The 15,735-nt window shown below is 39.4% G+C and overlaps 1 protein-coding gene across 1 annotated transcript; it reads right to left on the reverse strand.

Moving 5' to 3' along the window:
* Positions 1-9,893: 9,893 nt before the first annotated feature.
* Positions 9,894-10,505, reverse strand: LOC144443618 (uncharacterized). Its single transcript, XM_078133160.1, has one exon. The coding sequence runs from the start codon at positions 10,503-10,505 to the stop codon at positions 9,894-9,896; it is 612 nt and encodes a 203-aa protein (XP_077989286.1).
* Positions 10,506-15,735: the final 5,230 nt, after the last annotated feature.

Below are 15,735 nucleotides of genomic sequence, written 5' to 3' on the forward strand. Positions count from 1 at the left end.
TTTTCTAAAATTACTGAGACTGGAAAATATGTCAGCGTTTTGCAAGGTATTGATAAAACTGAAGGTTCTAGGTAAAAACGAGTTTTCCTTGGAGTAGAATTAAAACGAGCCACTTTAAAAGTGTAGTGGGAACGGAGATTCCTGGAGGGAACATTGACAACAATATACATTGCGTTAAAAGAGCCATTTAAACATTTATATAAAAAGACTGCATCCAGTAATTTCCTACGAGATTGAAGGGTTTGAATATTAAAATACTGACAAAGACTACTGTAATCGAGGTTTACTCCTTTACTATGGGACTATTTACCAAAATAAAGGTAGTTGAGAAATTTATGCTGGACTCTTTCAATTTTAGTGATTAAAGTAAATACTTCTGATGGGGTGACCAAACTTGTGGACAATACTCTAGTTGACTCCATACAAGCGATTTATATATATTAAGGATACAAGAACTGTCATTGAAATACTTGCAGGTACGCTGTATCAAATAAACAAGTCATTGAGAATGACATAGTCCCCACTATAATTGGGTTTTAAGGAGTTATGACTACTCTGATCACGCAACAACATTTGTGAACCTAAAACAAACAGACTTAGATATGTTGTGTCTGCTTGTTGGACATGGAATATGCCTCCAACAATAAAGGATTGGTTGGGTATGGGGGATCATATCACGATGAAAATGGAGTCTGAGTTATGGCTTTGGACATGGAAAATTCACAAACAAAATGGCTGCCAGGCAGCCATATTGGATCGTATCATGACGAAAATGGATATGCACATGTATGTCATAAAACACTGTCCTAATACCAACTTTGAATGAGATCTGTTCAAGCATGTCTGAGTTATGGCTTTGGACATGAAAATTCGCAAACAAAATGGCTACCAGGCAGCCATATTGGATCGTATCATAATGAAAATGGATATGCACATGTATGTCATAGAACACTGTCCTAATACCAACTTTGAATGAGATCTATTCAAGCATGTCTGAGTTATGGCTTTGGACATGAAAATTCACAAACAAAATGGCTGCTAGGCGGCCATATTGGATCGTATCATGACAACAATGAATATGCACATGTATGTCATAGAACACTGTCCTAATACCAACTTTGAATGAGATCTGTTAAAGCATGTCTGAGATATGGCTTTAGACAGGGAAAATTCGCAAACAAAATGGTTGCTAGGCGGCCATATTGGATCGTATCATAAAACAAATTGACGTGCATATGTATGCCATAGCATGTTGCCCCTGTACCAAGTTTGAAAAAAAATCGGTCCAGGCATCTCCAAGAAACGGCTGCGGACGGACGGACGGACGCACGGACAGACGGAACCTAATCCATAAGTCCCCATTCCGGACTTCGTCCGCGGGGACTAACTAGGTGAGGTTCAACATCAAAACATACAACACTATCATAAAGGTCGACTCTGATGATATAAAAAGTCAAATATGATGATATAGGACAGAAACGTAATCATGTCTGGGTATTTTGTTCACGATCTTCAGATTGTCACACCAAACATAACCACCATTCACTGAAAAGTTAGAAAAGCACCAACATAATAAATACGTGTATTTCTGTTGTTCTATATTAGCTGTAAACATGAATTCGCCCACTGAATGGCTGCAGTGACACATTGAACTGAGCAAGGGTGTACGGACAGACACATGGATATAATAATTGTAATAGCACCCTTGGACACATCTAACGGGAAGCAGGGGCTAAAAGGACTTTTAAATTGGTGAGAGATATTGTATATTTTATGAAGGTATGATGAATGAATGAATGAATGAATGAATGAATGAATGAATGAATGAATGAATGAATGAATGAATGAATGAATGAATGAACGAACGAACGAACGAACGAACGAACGAACGAACGAACGAACGAATGAATGTCAGCTGGATAGTGAATCTCAGATATTTGACCCTGATTTTTAATCGTTAGTAAATTTATTAGAGTGCAACTATTCACTAACCTCTCTTGTGTCTGATGAACCACGCAGTTTAATGTTTATTTACGGAAATATAGTACAATTGTGACGTTAATGATGTTATAATATTAATGCTTTGAGAAAGTTTTAGTCGATCCGATGGTCCTTTTCATACCCAAATCATATGGCATTCGTAGGTTCTTAATGAAAGAAATGTGTCATATAAACTAAAGTTAAAAAGCGAATTGCTTCACCAAGCTCTATGCTTTATTGAATATAAGTTAGACTTTATTTGTATTCATACAGTCTCACAAGTCTGTGCCAAGAAGGGAATATAATCTATCATATTCGTTTATAGGAAGAGGTATTGGTAGAAGTAAGATCTGACAGTTTGTATGTAGCCCAGATACTTAGCTATCTAGTACTTTTACTGGCCAACAACTTTGTCAGGCCAGATAACCAAGTCTCTTGGCTAGTTTTTTATACAACTCATGGCGTATATGGTTTGATTGGATAGTGTGAGACAATCCAAAGCGTAATAACGCATGCCTACAGTCGTTGTCACATAAATGTAAGTGGTGCGCAATATGTCCCTATATATGTAACAGGCCTAGGATACAAATCAACCTCATGTCGTGCCCTCAAGGTATACTACCGAGAATGACATTATGAACCCACCTGCCAGACATAAAAAAAAACGCCACGAGGAAAGTACCCGGATCAAGGAAATAATAATTAACCACTACTTGTACATATACCTCCAAAGCAGTATCTATGTTCATGCATGAACTATTCACAATGATGAAAGACATGGTGATTGTCAAAGGCCATATCTTAACGCCAGTGCTGTTACTGGTATTGATGAACGGCATACAAAACTTGGTATTCGTAGCAAGTGAAGACTATATTAACGGAACAATTACAGCGATGCAAGGTGACACTGTCGTTATTCCGTGTTCATATCCTGATTATTCTTACGTAGACCTATTTGTTCAAACGACCTGGAAAGTGCAAGACGCATCAATTGTCTCGTGTCATTGGCACGTACACTATGATCACCTACACGGAGGTTGTTCCTCTGGCTTAAACGCTGATCGTTACATCATACCACCTGAAAATGACATGTACGACGGCCAAGGCATTAACTTTACACTGAATATCACAAACATTTCCAAGTCTGATGAAGGAACGTACTCCTGTGAAATGCTACCTGATTTTGGGATGGCCCAATATTCTAAGATTCAACTAGATGTGATAATTCCCCCAAATAACGGATATCCAATATGTTCAATGAACTCTGCACCCCATAAACTAAGTAGAGGGGGACATGTCAGTTCGCCGAGTACTGTTGAATGTGACAGTGTTGGTGGTGATCCTGGAGTCATTCTTACGTTGGTCTCTGAGAATGGAACTGTAGTTGGAATGAATGAAGGATTCGGAAACCAAACTACTAGAGTTGGTTTAACGTTCACACCGACTATGGAAGATGCTGGGATAGTGTTCACTTGTAATGTCAAACAGTATGGTATAATAACATCAGTCTGTAAGACCTCGCCCATTGCAGTTGTAAACACATACATGTACAGTCAAGGAGGTGACCAAATAATGACCATTGTACTGGTCACATGTAACATAAACACTTCACCTCCTGTAAGCCACTATGCATGGTATGTCGATAATGAAGAAATATCTGAAGGATCTAGTTTTGGTAGTTTTGAGATCCTCGGCGATAGAGGCATTCTTGTTATTCACTTAGCATCCACAGACAGTCATAATTTTATTATTGAGTGTAAAGCCACAAATGACAAGGGTGTTGGAAATGCCTCTGTTGCCATTGACATTGACAGAATGGTCTTGACTCTACCATCTTCTACACCAACTGGTGAAATTGATGCCAAAACGCAAAATCCAATCATGTCATCACCTGGTGAAGGCAAACACAGGTTAACAATATCACGTTCCGACAAGGGAGCTATAGTTGGTGCATTTATTGGTGGTATACTAACAACAATAGTCTGTATTGTCATCATTGTGTTTATATATCTATGGCGGTCGGGTAAATTACAGAAGACTTTACGTCTTCTTCATCTGAATAGAAGCGATGCAGGATCTGATGATAATTCTGACCAGTACAAAGGACAGGCCTCAAAGAATGATTACAGAGACAAACCAAGAGCTAGAGGTCGTGACTCGGATGACAAATTAACTGTGGCGTATGAAAATGTCGGTGTTGACAAAATTGATATTGCCATCGCACAGCCTGACGATTCGAGAAACTACACAGGTTTGACAGGAGAAAGACAAGAACAGCAATACGAAGGTCTACGCCATGGAGAAACCACAGTTATGGCCGATAACGTTTACGAGGATGTTTAAAACAAAGGACACGGGACAAGAACACTAATATTCTCTCCTTTTTTAACAAAAGCTAATAATTTGAACAAACAGTGTTGTAAAATATCAAATCAAATTTAGAGTATAATGTCTTCATATGTCATCTAGTAGACCAATCTGATTAAAATCCGATGTGGTGAAAGCGGCTAAATGTCCTTATTTACCTCTATTCATCGTATTGTGACGTTTATTTTGTTCGAAGGCGGCGATCACTCCGAACAAAATAAACGTCACAATACGATGAATGGAGGTAAATAAGGACATTTAGCCGCTTTCACCACATCGGATTTTAATCAGATTGCTAGTAGACTATATAAGACAAATGAAATCACGCTTCATATTTACACACTTGTATTGTTGACAAGCTGAGCAACACAAACCAGCATTGGCACTAAAGTTGTATTCAATACATATCTAAAAAGTAGAACAGTTGTGAAGTACCCGCATTGCCCGATGGAAATATTTGTTCTTGTTACTGTGCATGAGATGGTTACAACTGTATCTTCTTATTTTCAGTATAATGATTTACCCTGTAAAAGTGTGTGTGTGTGTGTGTGTGTGTGTGTGTGTGTGTGTGTGTGTGTGTGTAAACGACTTAAAGTCCAAAAGAGATATTTTCATTTTACCTTCCTTCATATCAATACATTTCATACAGTTGTGCACAACCATACCGGGTGTTATTTTTAATTTTTATACATAGAACGTTTAAGTTTTGTTTTATGAGTATTAAGTTTTCGAAGTATTCATTGGTTGAGAAGGATTGGCACTTTTCAATAAAGTGTTCATTGTGAGGCTTGTACTCTTTTGTAATTGCATACATACATACATACATACATGCATGCATACATACATACATACATACATACATACATACATACATGCATACATACATACATACATACATACATACATACATACATACATACATACATACATACATAATAATAATAATAATAATAATATAGTTTATTGTATTCAAAGGCCTCCGGCCCATATACAAATTATCGTTTCAGTACAAAAAAATTATATTACATCACACGGTTGCAAATCAAAATAAAATCTCTCTTCTTAAACGCCAATTGAATAAATTTACAAAGTTTGTACAGAACATTTGTGTCCCTAGTCCTCATACATGTAATTCGTTGAAATTTAATAATGGTTGGTTCTGACTGGTATTCATGTGGAAGGTATTCCTTCCTAAGAACGTCATATTTTGAACACACTAAGAGAAAATGAAATTCATCCTCTACTTCACTCGAGTTACATATCTTACAGACTCTGAGGTGTGGGTCAATATCATGATGTCTTCCCTCCTCGATTGCCAATGAGGTTGATGAGCAGCGAAAACGGGCAAATGCCTGAATACATGTTCTGTTGCAGTTCAAAGTTAGATATTTTTCTGGTTCGAGTATATTTTTGAAAGTTATATATGTGCGCAGTTTTGGTTTCTGAGACAGACTGGTACGCCATTGTTGTTTACAGATATCTGACACACGAGTGGTAAATTCATTTATAAACCTTTGCTTGTCGCCGACCTCTTGGGCTAGCCAAACATAACCAAAGCCATAAGAAAATAGCGTGTTCTTTATGGACGTAGCCCAAGTGTGTCTGCCTAACGCGTCTAGTTTATACAACATCATGTAAGCTTGTTTTGGCAGCCTGTCATCTGGCATTTCAATTAATTTCAGCCAGTAGTTTATGCAACGCTTTAGAGTATGGAAGTACACAGGTAGTCGGCCACATTCGCCCAAAACTGCCTCATTACATACATACATACATACATACATACGTACGTACGTACGTACGTACGTACGTACGTACGTACATGCATGCATGCATGCATACATGCATGCATGCGCACACACACACACACACACACACACACACACACACATGCATGCATGCATGCATGCATGTATACATACACACACACACGCACGCACGCACGCACGCACACATACATACATACATACATACATACATACATACATACATACATACATACATACATACATGTACATTGTGTGTTTGTGTATGTGTGGAAGTCTATTGGGGGGCGCCATGGAAAAAAAATCAAGAACTTGCAGGGGCCATCAATTTTTCCCAAGCTTTTGTAAAAAGACTGTCTGTGCACAGTCGAAACGTCGGTATTCAAATAAAGCAGAAGTTTTAACCAGACTTGGACTTGTCCTTTTATTCAAACTCAATGAAATTACTCATCATTTCTATTCTCGTAGTCTTTCTCTGAATGGTAAAAGGTTACTCATCAAACAATGACCCTAACACTACTATAAAAAAAATAAACATTTTTAGTCAACAAATTTATTTGCTCTATGGTTAAGTCTTTTTAGTGTCTTGGACAAATCAATGATAACAAATTAAATTTTCATGTACATGTGTACATGTCATGAATACAACCGTATGTCATCGAGCTTACCTAGTGAAATACAACGGTATTTTGCGACACTGAGTTTAAACTCTGACACAACAAAAGGCCACTGATGTGCTTGCATTTTAGAAGGGGGTCCATGGAAACAGACTGAATGTGGAAGAAGGGTTAGTAAAACGAAGGCTGAACATTGATACGTTAAGGGATATGGGCGTTGATGCTTTCCAAATATCAATCAGTTTACCATTCCAACTGTCTATTGACTGTCTTTCTCACAGACCATACTAGTTTGGATGCCAACATGGTTTTATAGGCAGTAAGTATTAAGCCTACCAAAACATGTGTTTTCCCATAACAATACATGGTATTTCGGTTTTCTCGCGATATAATAAAATGCCCAGGGGTGCGCGAGTGGCACCCGTCAGATATGCTAACAGGACACCTTTCTGAGGTGGAATCTGCAAAAAAAATATCATATAACTCACATTGCAAGGTTACCCCCCCCAAAAAAAAAAACAAACAAACAAACAAACAAACAACAACCCACCTCTGGCAACTGGACTATAACCGTATTTCGCTCTAACATACGATTCTTCACTAAGAGCATACGCAGTGAACGATTGATGTCATCATATTCCAATAGGATTGTATGATTGACAATCACGCGCTATAAAAGTGCTAACTATATCAATATATGGTAATGACATTATGTTTGTCCGTAGTAGTGAGCTTGCTACTAGTCTCCAGTATGTATCACAAGCAATATCACACACATACTGTAACTGCTGTATTGTATATAGATATTCCTTTTTGTACATACATCGTGATTTGATGCATCTGCCTGTAAAATATCGATGTGGCACTCATAAACAAGAAAGAGATGTTAACCTAATTTTTGAGAACCTACTTGTTTTGAGATTCCCCATTTGCACTTATCACACCTGGAGGGAATATCCCAAGGAAAGTTATTAGATTTTTTTGAAATTACTTGTGATATGATGAAATGAAAATGATAATGTTTAACAAACAACATATACGAGAGAGAATATATCGTTGTGGAACTAATTCTATACATCTGTTCTTTCATGTTACAACTTCAGACATCAGACCGTGGATGAATGGAACCTGTTACAAACAGGGAAAATAAACTACCGAATTGGATTAATAACACTTGACACAACATGTTGGATTGGAACAGCAGAGATTTAAGCTTGTATTGCACTCCATCATTTGATAAGAATAGTTTTATGGCCACCGTACATAGTAGTTCACGGTTACAAACAAATGTCCAGTTCCCATGGTATTACATAAAGAGGCCATAAAACTTTTCACATCAAACCATGATGCAATACAGGTCTCTGCTGTTCCAGCATGCTGTGCCAAGTGTATTAATCCACTTCATTTGTTTACTTTCCCTTTTTGTAACGGGTTCCATTCGTCCACGGTATGATGTCTACAGTAGCGTACATCATTTTGTGATTGGGAAGAGTTTTGAAATTTCCCAAATTCGGCCATCAATAAACATAAAATATAGTTGTATGTACACACTATTATCGTTGAAAAGAATATACAGATTCAGTAGTCTAAATGAGTGTTTATAAGAACCATGGTGCCAAACACTCAAAAGTAGATCTACTAAGCTTTCAATTTTGTATTATTTCAGGCATGTTACAGTTAGTGTGCCTGGAAGCTAGCACCGAATAAATAACTAAATAAGTAAAAAAAATACAAACATATTAAATAAATGAAGGAATGGGAGAGGGTGGGTGGGTAAAAGGAAACCTGTCCCAACTGAACACTAAATTCAGAAATTTGGCTCAAACTATTGGCCAACTACTGCGACGTGTAAACTTCAGTTGGACAATGCAAACTAAGTGACTGAGCATGCGTGGTGAGAAACTGTACACACCATTACTCTGCAGGGGTGCCAGACGTATTCGCCAAAGGTATTGGGCAGTAATTAAACAAAATGACACATTTTTAGTCAATTACTCCCTCACACACACACAAAGCTCACACAACACATCTCTGGCGGCAAAATACCGGAAGTACTTTATTGTACTCCACCAAACAGGAGAAAAGAATTCTGAGGCCGCCAGAGAGGTAAAATGGAACAAAAATTTAAAAAGAAACAGAAAATAGAATTAGGCACAGAAAGGTTTAAGATACAAAATTGTGACAATAAAATAATGATAAAAGTAATGTCAAAAGTAATGAAAATTAAGGGAACCAAAGACAAAAAATAAAAGGAAAAGAAAAAAATTAATAAAAAACCATACAAGAACTAATAAAACAGCAAGCCTGAAAGGCACAGAAAGGTTTAAGATACAAAATTGTGACAATAAAATAATGATAAAAGTAATGTCAAAAGTAATGAAAATTAAGGGAACCAAAGACAAAAAATAAAAGGAAAAGAAAAAAATTAATAAAAAACCATACAAGAACTAATAAAACAGCAAGCCTGTAGAAAATTGAAAAGGAGACGAAACGAAATGGCTGTAAAAGCTCAAACATGCAAAACTGTAAAAGTGAACTCGAGAAACTAGCTAACCAAAATGGAACTAGCTCACCCAAACTTACAAAAAAGTAAGTACACTAACGAGGTCCAGGCTAGCAGCAAATAGTCAGCGAAATTTGACTGAAGCCTTACAATAAACGGCTCAAAATGAGCAAAATGTGGGTATAGTACAACAAATGTCCTGTGACATAAACTAAACCGAAAAAGTAAGTACACTAACGGGGTCCAGGCTAGCAGCAAATAGTCAGCGAAATTTGACTGAAGCCTTACAAAAAAAGGCTCAAAAAATGAGCAAAATGTGGGTACAGTACTACAAATATCCTGTGACATAAACTGACCCCAAAAGGCAAGTACACTAACGAGGTCCAGGCTAGCGGCAAATAGTCAGCGAAATTTGACTGAAGCCTTACAATAAAAGGCTCAAAAAACGAGCAAAATGTGGTTATAGTACTACAAATGTCCTGTGACGTAAACTAAACTGAAAAAATGTTCATGCAAAATATTGCCACCTGGCAATAACAAGGTACGGACTGGTGTATCCTTGAGAAGTAAATTACATGTAGGCAAAAAAAGTCAGAGACTGAGCAAGTCCCAGCATATGTGAAAAAGGTTAGACCACCTGTAAAGGAAGCATGAAACAATGAACTAGGCAAACTGAGCCATACATCGAGTAACTGCTAAGCGAGCTGACAAAGGTACTTTGACATAGTTGGTATAAGCGTCAGAGCGCCAGTCCCCGTGCATTTTGATCAACTCAGTGGGTACCCCAGCTGCGTAAGCGAGGGAAGCACCGCCTCTACGCAGGCTATGCAAAGAGTAGAGCTTGGGATTTTTACCGGACGTGGAAATGAGCTTCCCGAAAGCAGAGGACAACGCAGACTGAGTTAGAGGTACAACTTGGCCTTTTGAAGGGTACACAAAGACTGGGGATCTACCAAGAGCTGGAATGCGAGAATACATTCGCTTAAATGCTGCTACTGGGCAGATTGAGGAACCCGGTATAGCAGAAATTGGAATGAGAAACACTCTTTCGTGGCACTGAAGTGTCTTAGACCAGCGAGCAGCCACCAACAAAAATTCATCCTGAATGTCGATATCGCAACGCCGTAAATGCCTAGCTGGATCAAAGGAACCACGGGAAGGGGGAACAAGATTTGACTTACGCAGGAAGGAGAAGAATGCGAGAATGATAGCGCACCAAACTACAAGATGAAAAGGATCACTGAAGTTAATGAGCTGTTGCAAGTCCGCTAGCATAGTGATACAAAACGGTAACTTCTGAATAGGTGAGTGCACTGATGATTTTTTCAAACCGGTGATGGTGAGCTTCACCTCCAGATCGGAAAAGGAAGAGACTGAGGCACCTGTAAGTATGTGAAGAGTTTTAACACCGGATATGTAATTGGCGATAGACGCTGAACTCCGAAATGATCTAGCTAGAAACTGAGCAAACAGCGATAAAATTTCTCCTGTTGCTGGAAGTGGTGGAAAATCAAAGTAAACACAGAACGACAGGTAAGCACGAAACTGGGTGACTAAATTACGGCGAGTTCCTGGACGAAATGCTGCCAAACGGGTTGCCTGCAACTCGTTCCTAAGGTACCCAAGTTCATCAGCAATACCTGTTAAAAAAAAAACATCAAAAGGGACAACTGAAATGAAAGTGGCTCTCTGCAATCAAAACCTCCTGCAACTGAGAATCACGAGTAAGTTCAAAAAAAACATGTTTGATGGCTGGTGTTAAGGTGCCATCGCGAAAGACAGTCGGCTAAACGATTCTCACAACCGGGCCGGTGCAGTGCCCTCAGCTCAAAACCATGAATAGCTGCATGAAACCACAATTCACGTGCTGCGGCTAACATGAAAGAATCCCTACTCCTACCCGAATTTAGAACCTGGACACTATCCATATTGTCACAATACACTACAATACGCTTTTTAACCCACGAATGACCCCACAAATGAACAGCCACCACAATAGCAAGCATTTCCAAGCAGTGAATGGGTAAAGATTGGTGAACAATAAACTGTGGAAAAGTGCAATGAAAAAACTGTGATTCGGTCAGACCACCGCAACCAGATGGACATGCGTCTGTGGAGAAAACATGATCAGGGTTAGACCAATCTTTATCTGGAATGAAGGAAATACCGTTATAATGGTGCAAAAAATTTAACCACCACAAGATGTCTTTGCGAAACTCAGAATTTAAGAAAATGTGGTAATTGTGGGAATGTACTGAACGAAGTAATTCTAATAAACGACTAATGAAAAGGCGTCCTGGACGGACACAACTCGCAACAAATGATAATTTCCCAATGAGGACCTGAAGTTCACGTTTAGTAGCTTTCTTCTTGTGAAGCCAAGTATACAACAACGTCAACACTTCTTGTAAACGATCCTCAGTAACCTGTAATGTCATGGAAATGGTATCAACGAATATTCCAATGAAGGTCAGATGAGTAGTCGGCTCAATGGCCTTGCTTACTGCTTCCTCTAAACCCAATTCTAAAAGAAGAGAACGCAAAGTGTTAAAAGCCAAAAGGGAGCGGGACTGAATTTCGGCGCCACAAAAATCGTCCAAAAAATTGACAACACTGAAACCTAATTGATTAAACATATAAGAAATAGCATTAGTAGTCCGCTGACAGGCCAGAGCTGCTGACCTAAGCCCAAAAGGGAGACGAGTGTCGACAAAAACACAGCTACGCCATGAGAAACCCAACAAATGGTAGTCATGTGGGTCTACTGGGAGCTGCCTGTAAGCTCTTCTCAAGTCAAGTTTGAAAAGATGACAACCAGAGCCGAGGGCCGTAATAATGCTAACCAAAGAGTCAATGTTGGGGTAGGTTAGTTGAAAAGGTACGCCCAGATAAGAGTCCGGGGGAATGCCTGCGTTGACAGACGTGAACGAAGGAAAGCTAAGATCCATAATAATACGACGATCAGAAGAATCCTTCTTTGGTACTGAGGATAAGGGGGAGGTGGCTAAGGGGAGAGAAAGAGGGTTGCCAACAAAAGGCCCTGCTGTGGCCCCCAACTGCACTTCCCTGACGATAAATTTGTCTACATGAAGAGCAAACCTGAGTGATGAAATGTGATTACGTGCTGAGGAAATGGGAAATGAAACACTTGTGTAGTTAACTGGCCAGCCAAACTCTAAACCCTGTAAAACGAAAGTGTCAGAAAACCACTGTAAGCGAGCCTTCCAAGCTCGTAAGTTGAGGGATGTCGGGACTGGGATGCGCAAACCTGAAAAATTAGGTTTACCAGAATTAAAGACTGACGAGTGAGTATCGACCAGCCACTGCTGGTGTAAGACAGGGGAAGGGGGCCAGTTATAAGCGGGAGGGGCAATCCAAATTGGCACAGTTGGGTGTTTCAAGATGGGGGAAGGACAGTTAAAATCCATTGCGGGGTAGAAAAAGTTAAAAAGAGAATTGCTGAAATTATGAAATGCAAGACGGTTGGTAAAAAGGTTATATGACTCAGAACAAAAACGAACAGAACTGCAAATATTAGTTACACTGTTGGAAAGCTGCAAATCAGGTGAACCACAAGCAATATGACTGAAGGTGGGAGTACTGGTGGTACTGACAACCTCAAAATATCATTCCTTCTTTTGGTCTCTTGTTACCTTGTCCTTAAAAGGACACTCGGTAGATGGGTGTGGTTTTTCCTGTTGCCTGTAAAGAAGACATGCTGAACAGACATGTTTTTCTAATTTGCTGTTAACAATGTGATCACTTGTACGACTACATCTGCCGCTCTGAAAAGGTGCACAAAACCTAGTACGAGTAGTGGTCTTGCTGACCACTGCTGGAGGGTTTCTAACAAATCTAGCATGCAACTGCTCAAAGCTATCACCCCATTTAATGATGCCCTGCTCCATGTACTCCAGAATTATAGCATGATATTTCCTTATTCTATCCCAAGGGTACAATTGGACATCATTAACAATGTCTTGCAAATGATGCAGTCTATGCATGGCGGACTTACTGGTTAATAACATGCTTGAAATAATTTCTAGTTCACCGGCAACTAACTGAGGTAAAGTCAACTGTTCGTACTTGAGAGCTTCACATTTGTTCGGATGCGGGTCCCTTGTAAACTCTTGAGGCCACGGAATGTATATCTTGACCCTGTCCGTTGCTTTGCGGTTGACTCCACTCTTGATTTTCTTACCTTTGGGTACTTCAAAACTGTCGAATATTGTTCTTTGTCGTGTGGACTTTTTTTGGGTAGTTACCCTGATCGAAGAATTAAACTGTGAGTCAGTGGTTGAACCATCAGAGTCTCCTGAAGTATGATCTGCACTGGAACTGGTTGATGACGTCGCTGTGTCCAACAGACGATCGACTGACCTTTGGAGCTTGGCGTTACTTCTCAAGTCGGCCATGGTGCGACTTCGTAGCTGATCAGCTGGTGTTGTGTCATGTGACTGAAGCCCTGGCTTCACAGTGACGTCACTGTTCTGGCGGGAAATGTTCATGAAATCGGATAACTGACTGGTCAATACTTGCACTTGACCTGATAATTCGTCGATCTGCTCCTGAACTTTGCTGTCTTTGGTCCCTTGTCTTTTAACCTGGGTTGCTTTCTTAGCCCGCGTTGACTTTGGCTTTGCGCCTAATTCAGTGAAAGTCTTTGGTTGTTCGGTCATAACTTCACCTAGATCGTCCACATTGGCTACTGCTGAATCCTGAAAGTCTGACTGTTGCTCCATGCCGCTGCAAAGGTGGCTGAGGCTGACTGAAGTCAGGCTGTTGTGAACGATTTGCAAAATAAAAAAAGGAAACCTGTCCCAACTGAACACTAAATTCAGAAATTTGGCTCAAACTATTGGCCAACTACTGCGACGTGTAAACTTCAGTTGGACAATGCAAACTAAGTGACTGAGCATGCGTGGTGAGAAACTGTACACACCATTACTCTGTAGGGGTGCCAGACGTATTCGCCAAAGGTATTGGGCAGTAATTAAACAAAATGACACATTTTTAGTCAATTACATAGAGACCAAATGATGTGATTTCACTGTTTATGTTAATGCAGAAGACAAGCCGACGTAGTTTAAAACAAAGGTTTACAGTACAAGTTCGTCATAAATCGAGTCAAATGGGGTATGTATGTATATCAGGAAGGAAACAATTCTTTCTTATCGAATGTATAAGATCTTAGTCAATAGCATTTTGTTGGAAGGAATAGTCAAAAACTGAAATAATTTAACTATCAACATTTGTGCTTGTTGTTATACTTTGACTGATAGACAAGTTTTACTTCTATTTCCAGTATTAGGGGATTTCACTTGGCAAAAATATCAGATCAAAACATTGGGAAGAGTAACAGAAAAAAAAGAGAAAACAAGAAATATAATGACTATGACAGGTTGAAGATGTTCTTGAGCGGGACTCTTGAAAAAATGAAAGTGAAAGAGTTAGATAAATATCTTGATGAGTATTAATTATCAAAACAGAAAATTAACAAGAGAAAAATTAGACATTATATCCACACACATAATAGGAACACCAAAACTACTATCATGGGCATGAGTGAAACAGATAGTTGTGACTCTGAGACTGAAAGTAACACTTCTGTAATGAGTGTTCTAGGCAGTGATGGAGACTATTGTGATACTGTTGATAGGTCAGAAAATTCATGTACTGATGATAACACTGATCGTGATGAAACAAGTTTTGCATATCCTCACGGACAAGTTACTTTGAGAAGTGGCAGAATTGTAGATCAATTTATGCTGCATTAAGTAATCGTGTTCCCCCCCCCCTAGAAAATTGTGCATTTTTTGTTTAGCCCCCCCCCCTAATTTTTCCTGGGAAAAATTTATGCAACCCCCCCCCCCTGAAGTAAAATCTGGACACTCCCTAAAGGGTAAAAGCATTTACACATATGGCTCTCGAGCCGAATATTTAGCTCAAAAGCCTGTCTGACTGATTGGTGTTCCGGATCACATGGCATGGTTGCCTTTGAGTCAAAGTAATGACCGGAAATTTTGTCGCAGTGGAAATAATTTCACATTGTTATGTGTGACAGAATGGTACGCGTGGTCTGATCATGATGCAATCATGGGTGCGTTCGATTATGCGCCCCAAGTCGACCCTCCTCGTGGAGCAGGGGCAGCTAGGGGATTGACCTGACCTGACTTGACCCAACATGGGGACGACATGTGATTGGTTATTGTTTATCAATTCCGTAAGAATTATACCGTATTTTGAGGATATCTTTCCACATTTAGTGAGGAAATAATTTTTCACTTCAAATTGTCTAAATATTTTGAGGAATTATTTATCGTGAAGTGAATCACGGATCATATCAGTTTAATTATAGGCTACCCAAATTAAAAATACGTTCGATTTTCACACAACGCGAGGTGCCCAAGTGACGTCAGTTACCCTGGTCTGAGGCTCCCCCCGGCCCCGGGGACGGATAATCGAACGCACCCCTGAGTTGCGTTCGATTAACTACAGACGTCAC

Source organism: Glandiceps talaboti, chromosome 12 (genome assembly GCF_964340395.1).
Source record: "Glandiceps talaboti chromosome 12, keGlaTala1.1, whole genome shotgun sequence".
NCBI lineage: Eukaryota > Metazoa > Hemichordata > Enteropneusta > Spengelidae > Glandiceps > Glandiceps talaboti.

Coding starts and splice junctions, on each gene's coding strand:
- LOC144443618 (XM_078133160.1), bottom strand. CDS start 10,505: ATGCTAGCGGACTTGCAACAGCTCATTAACTTCAGTGATCCTTTTCAT.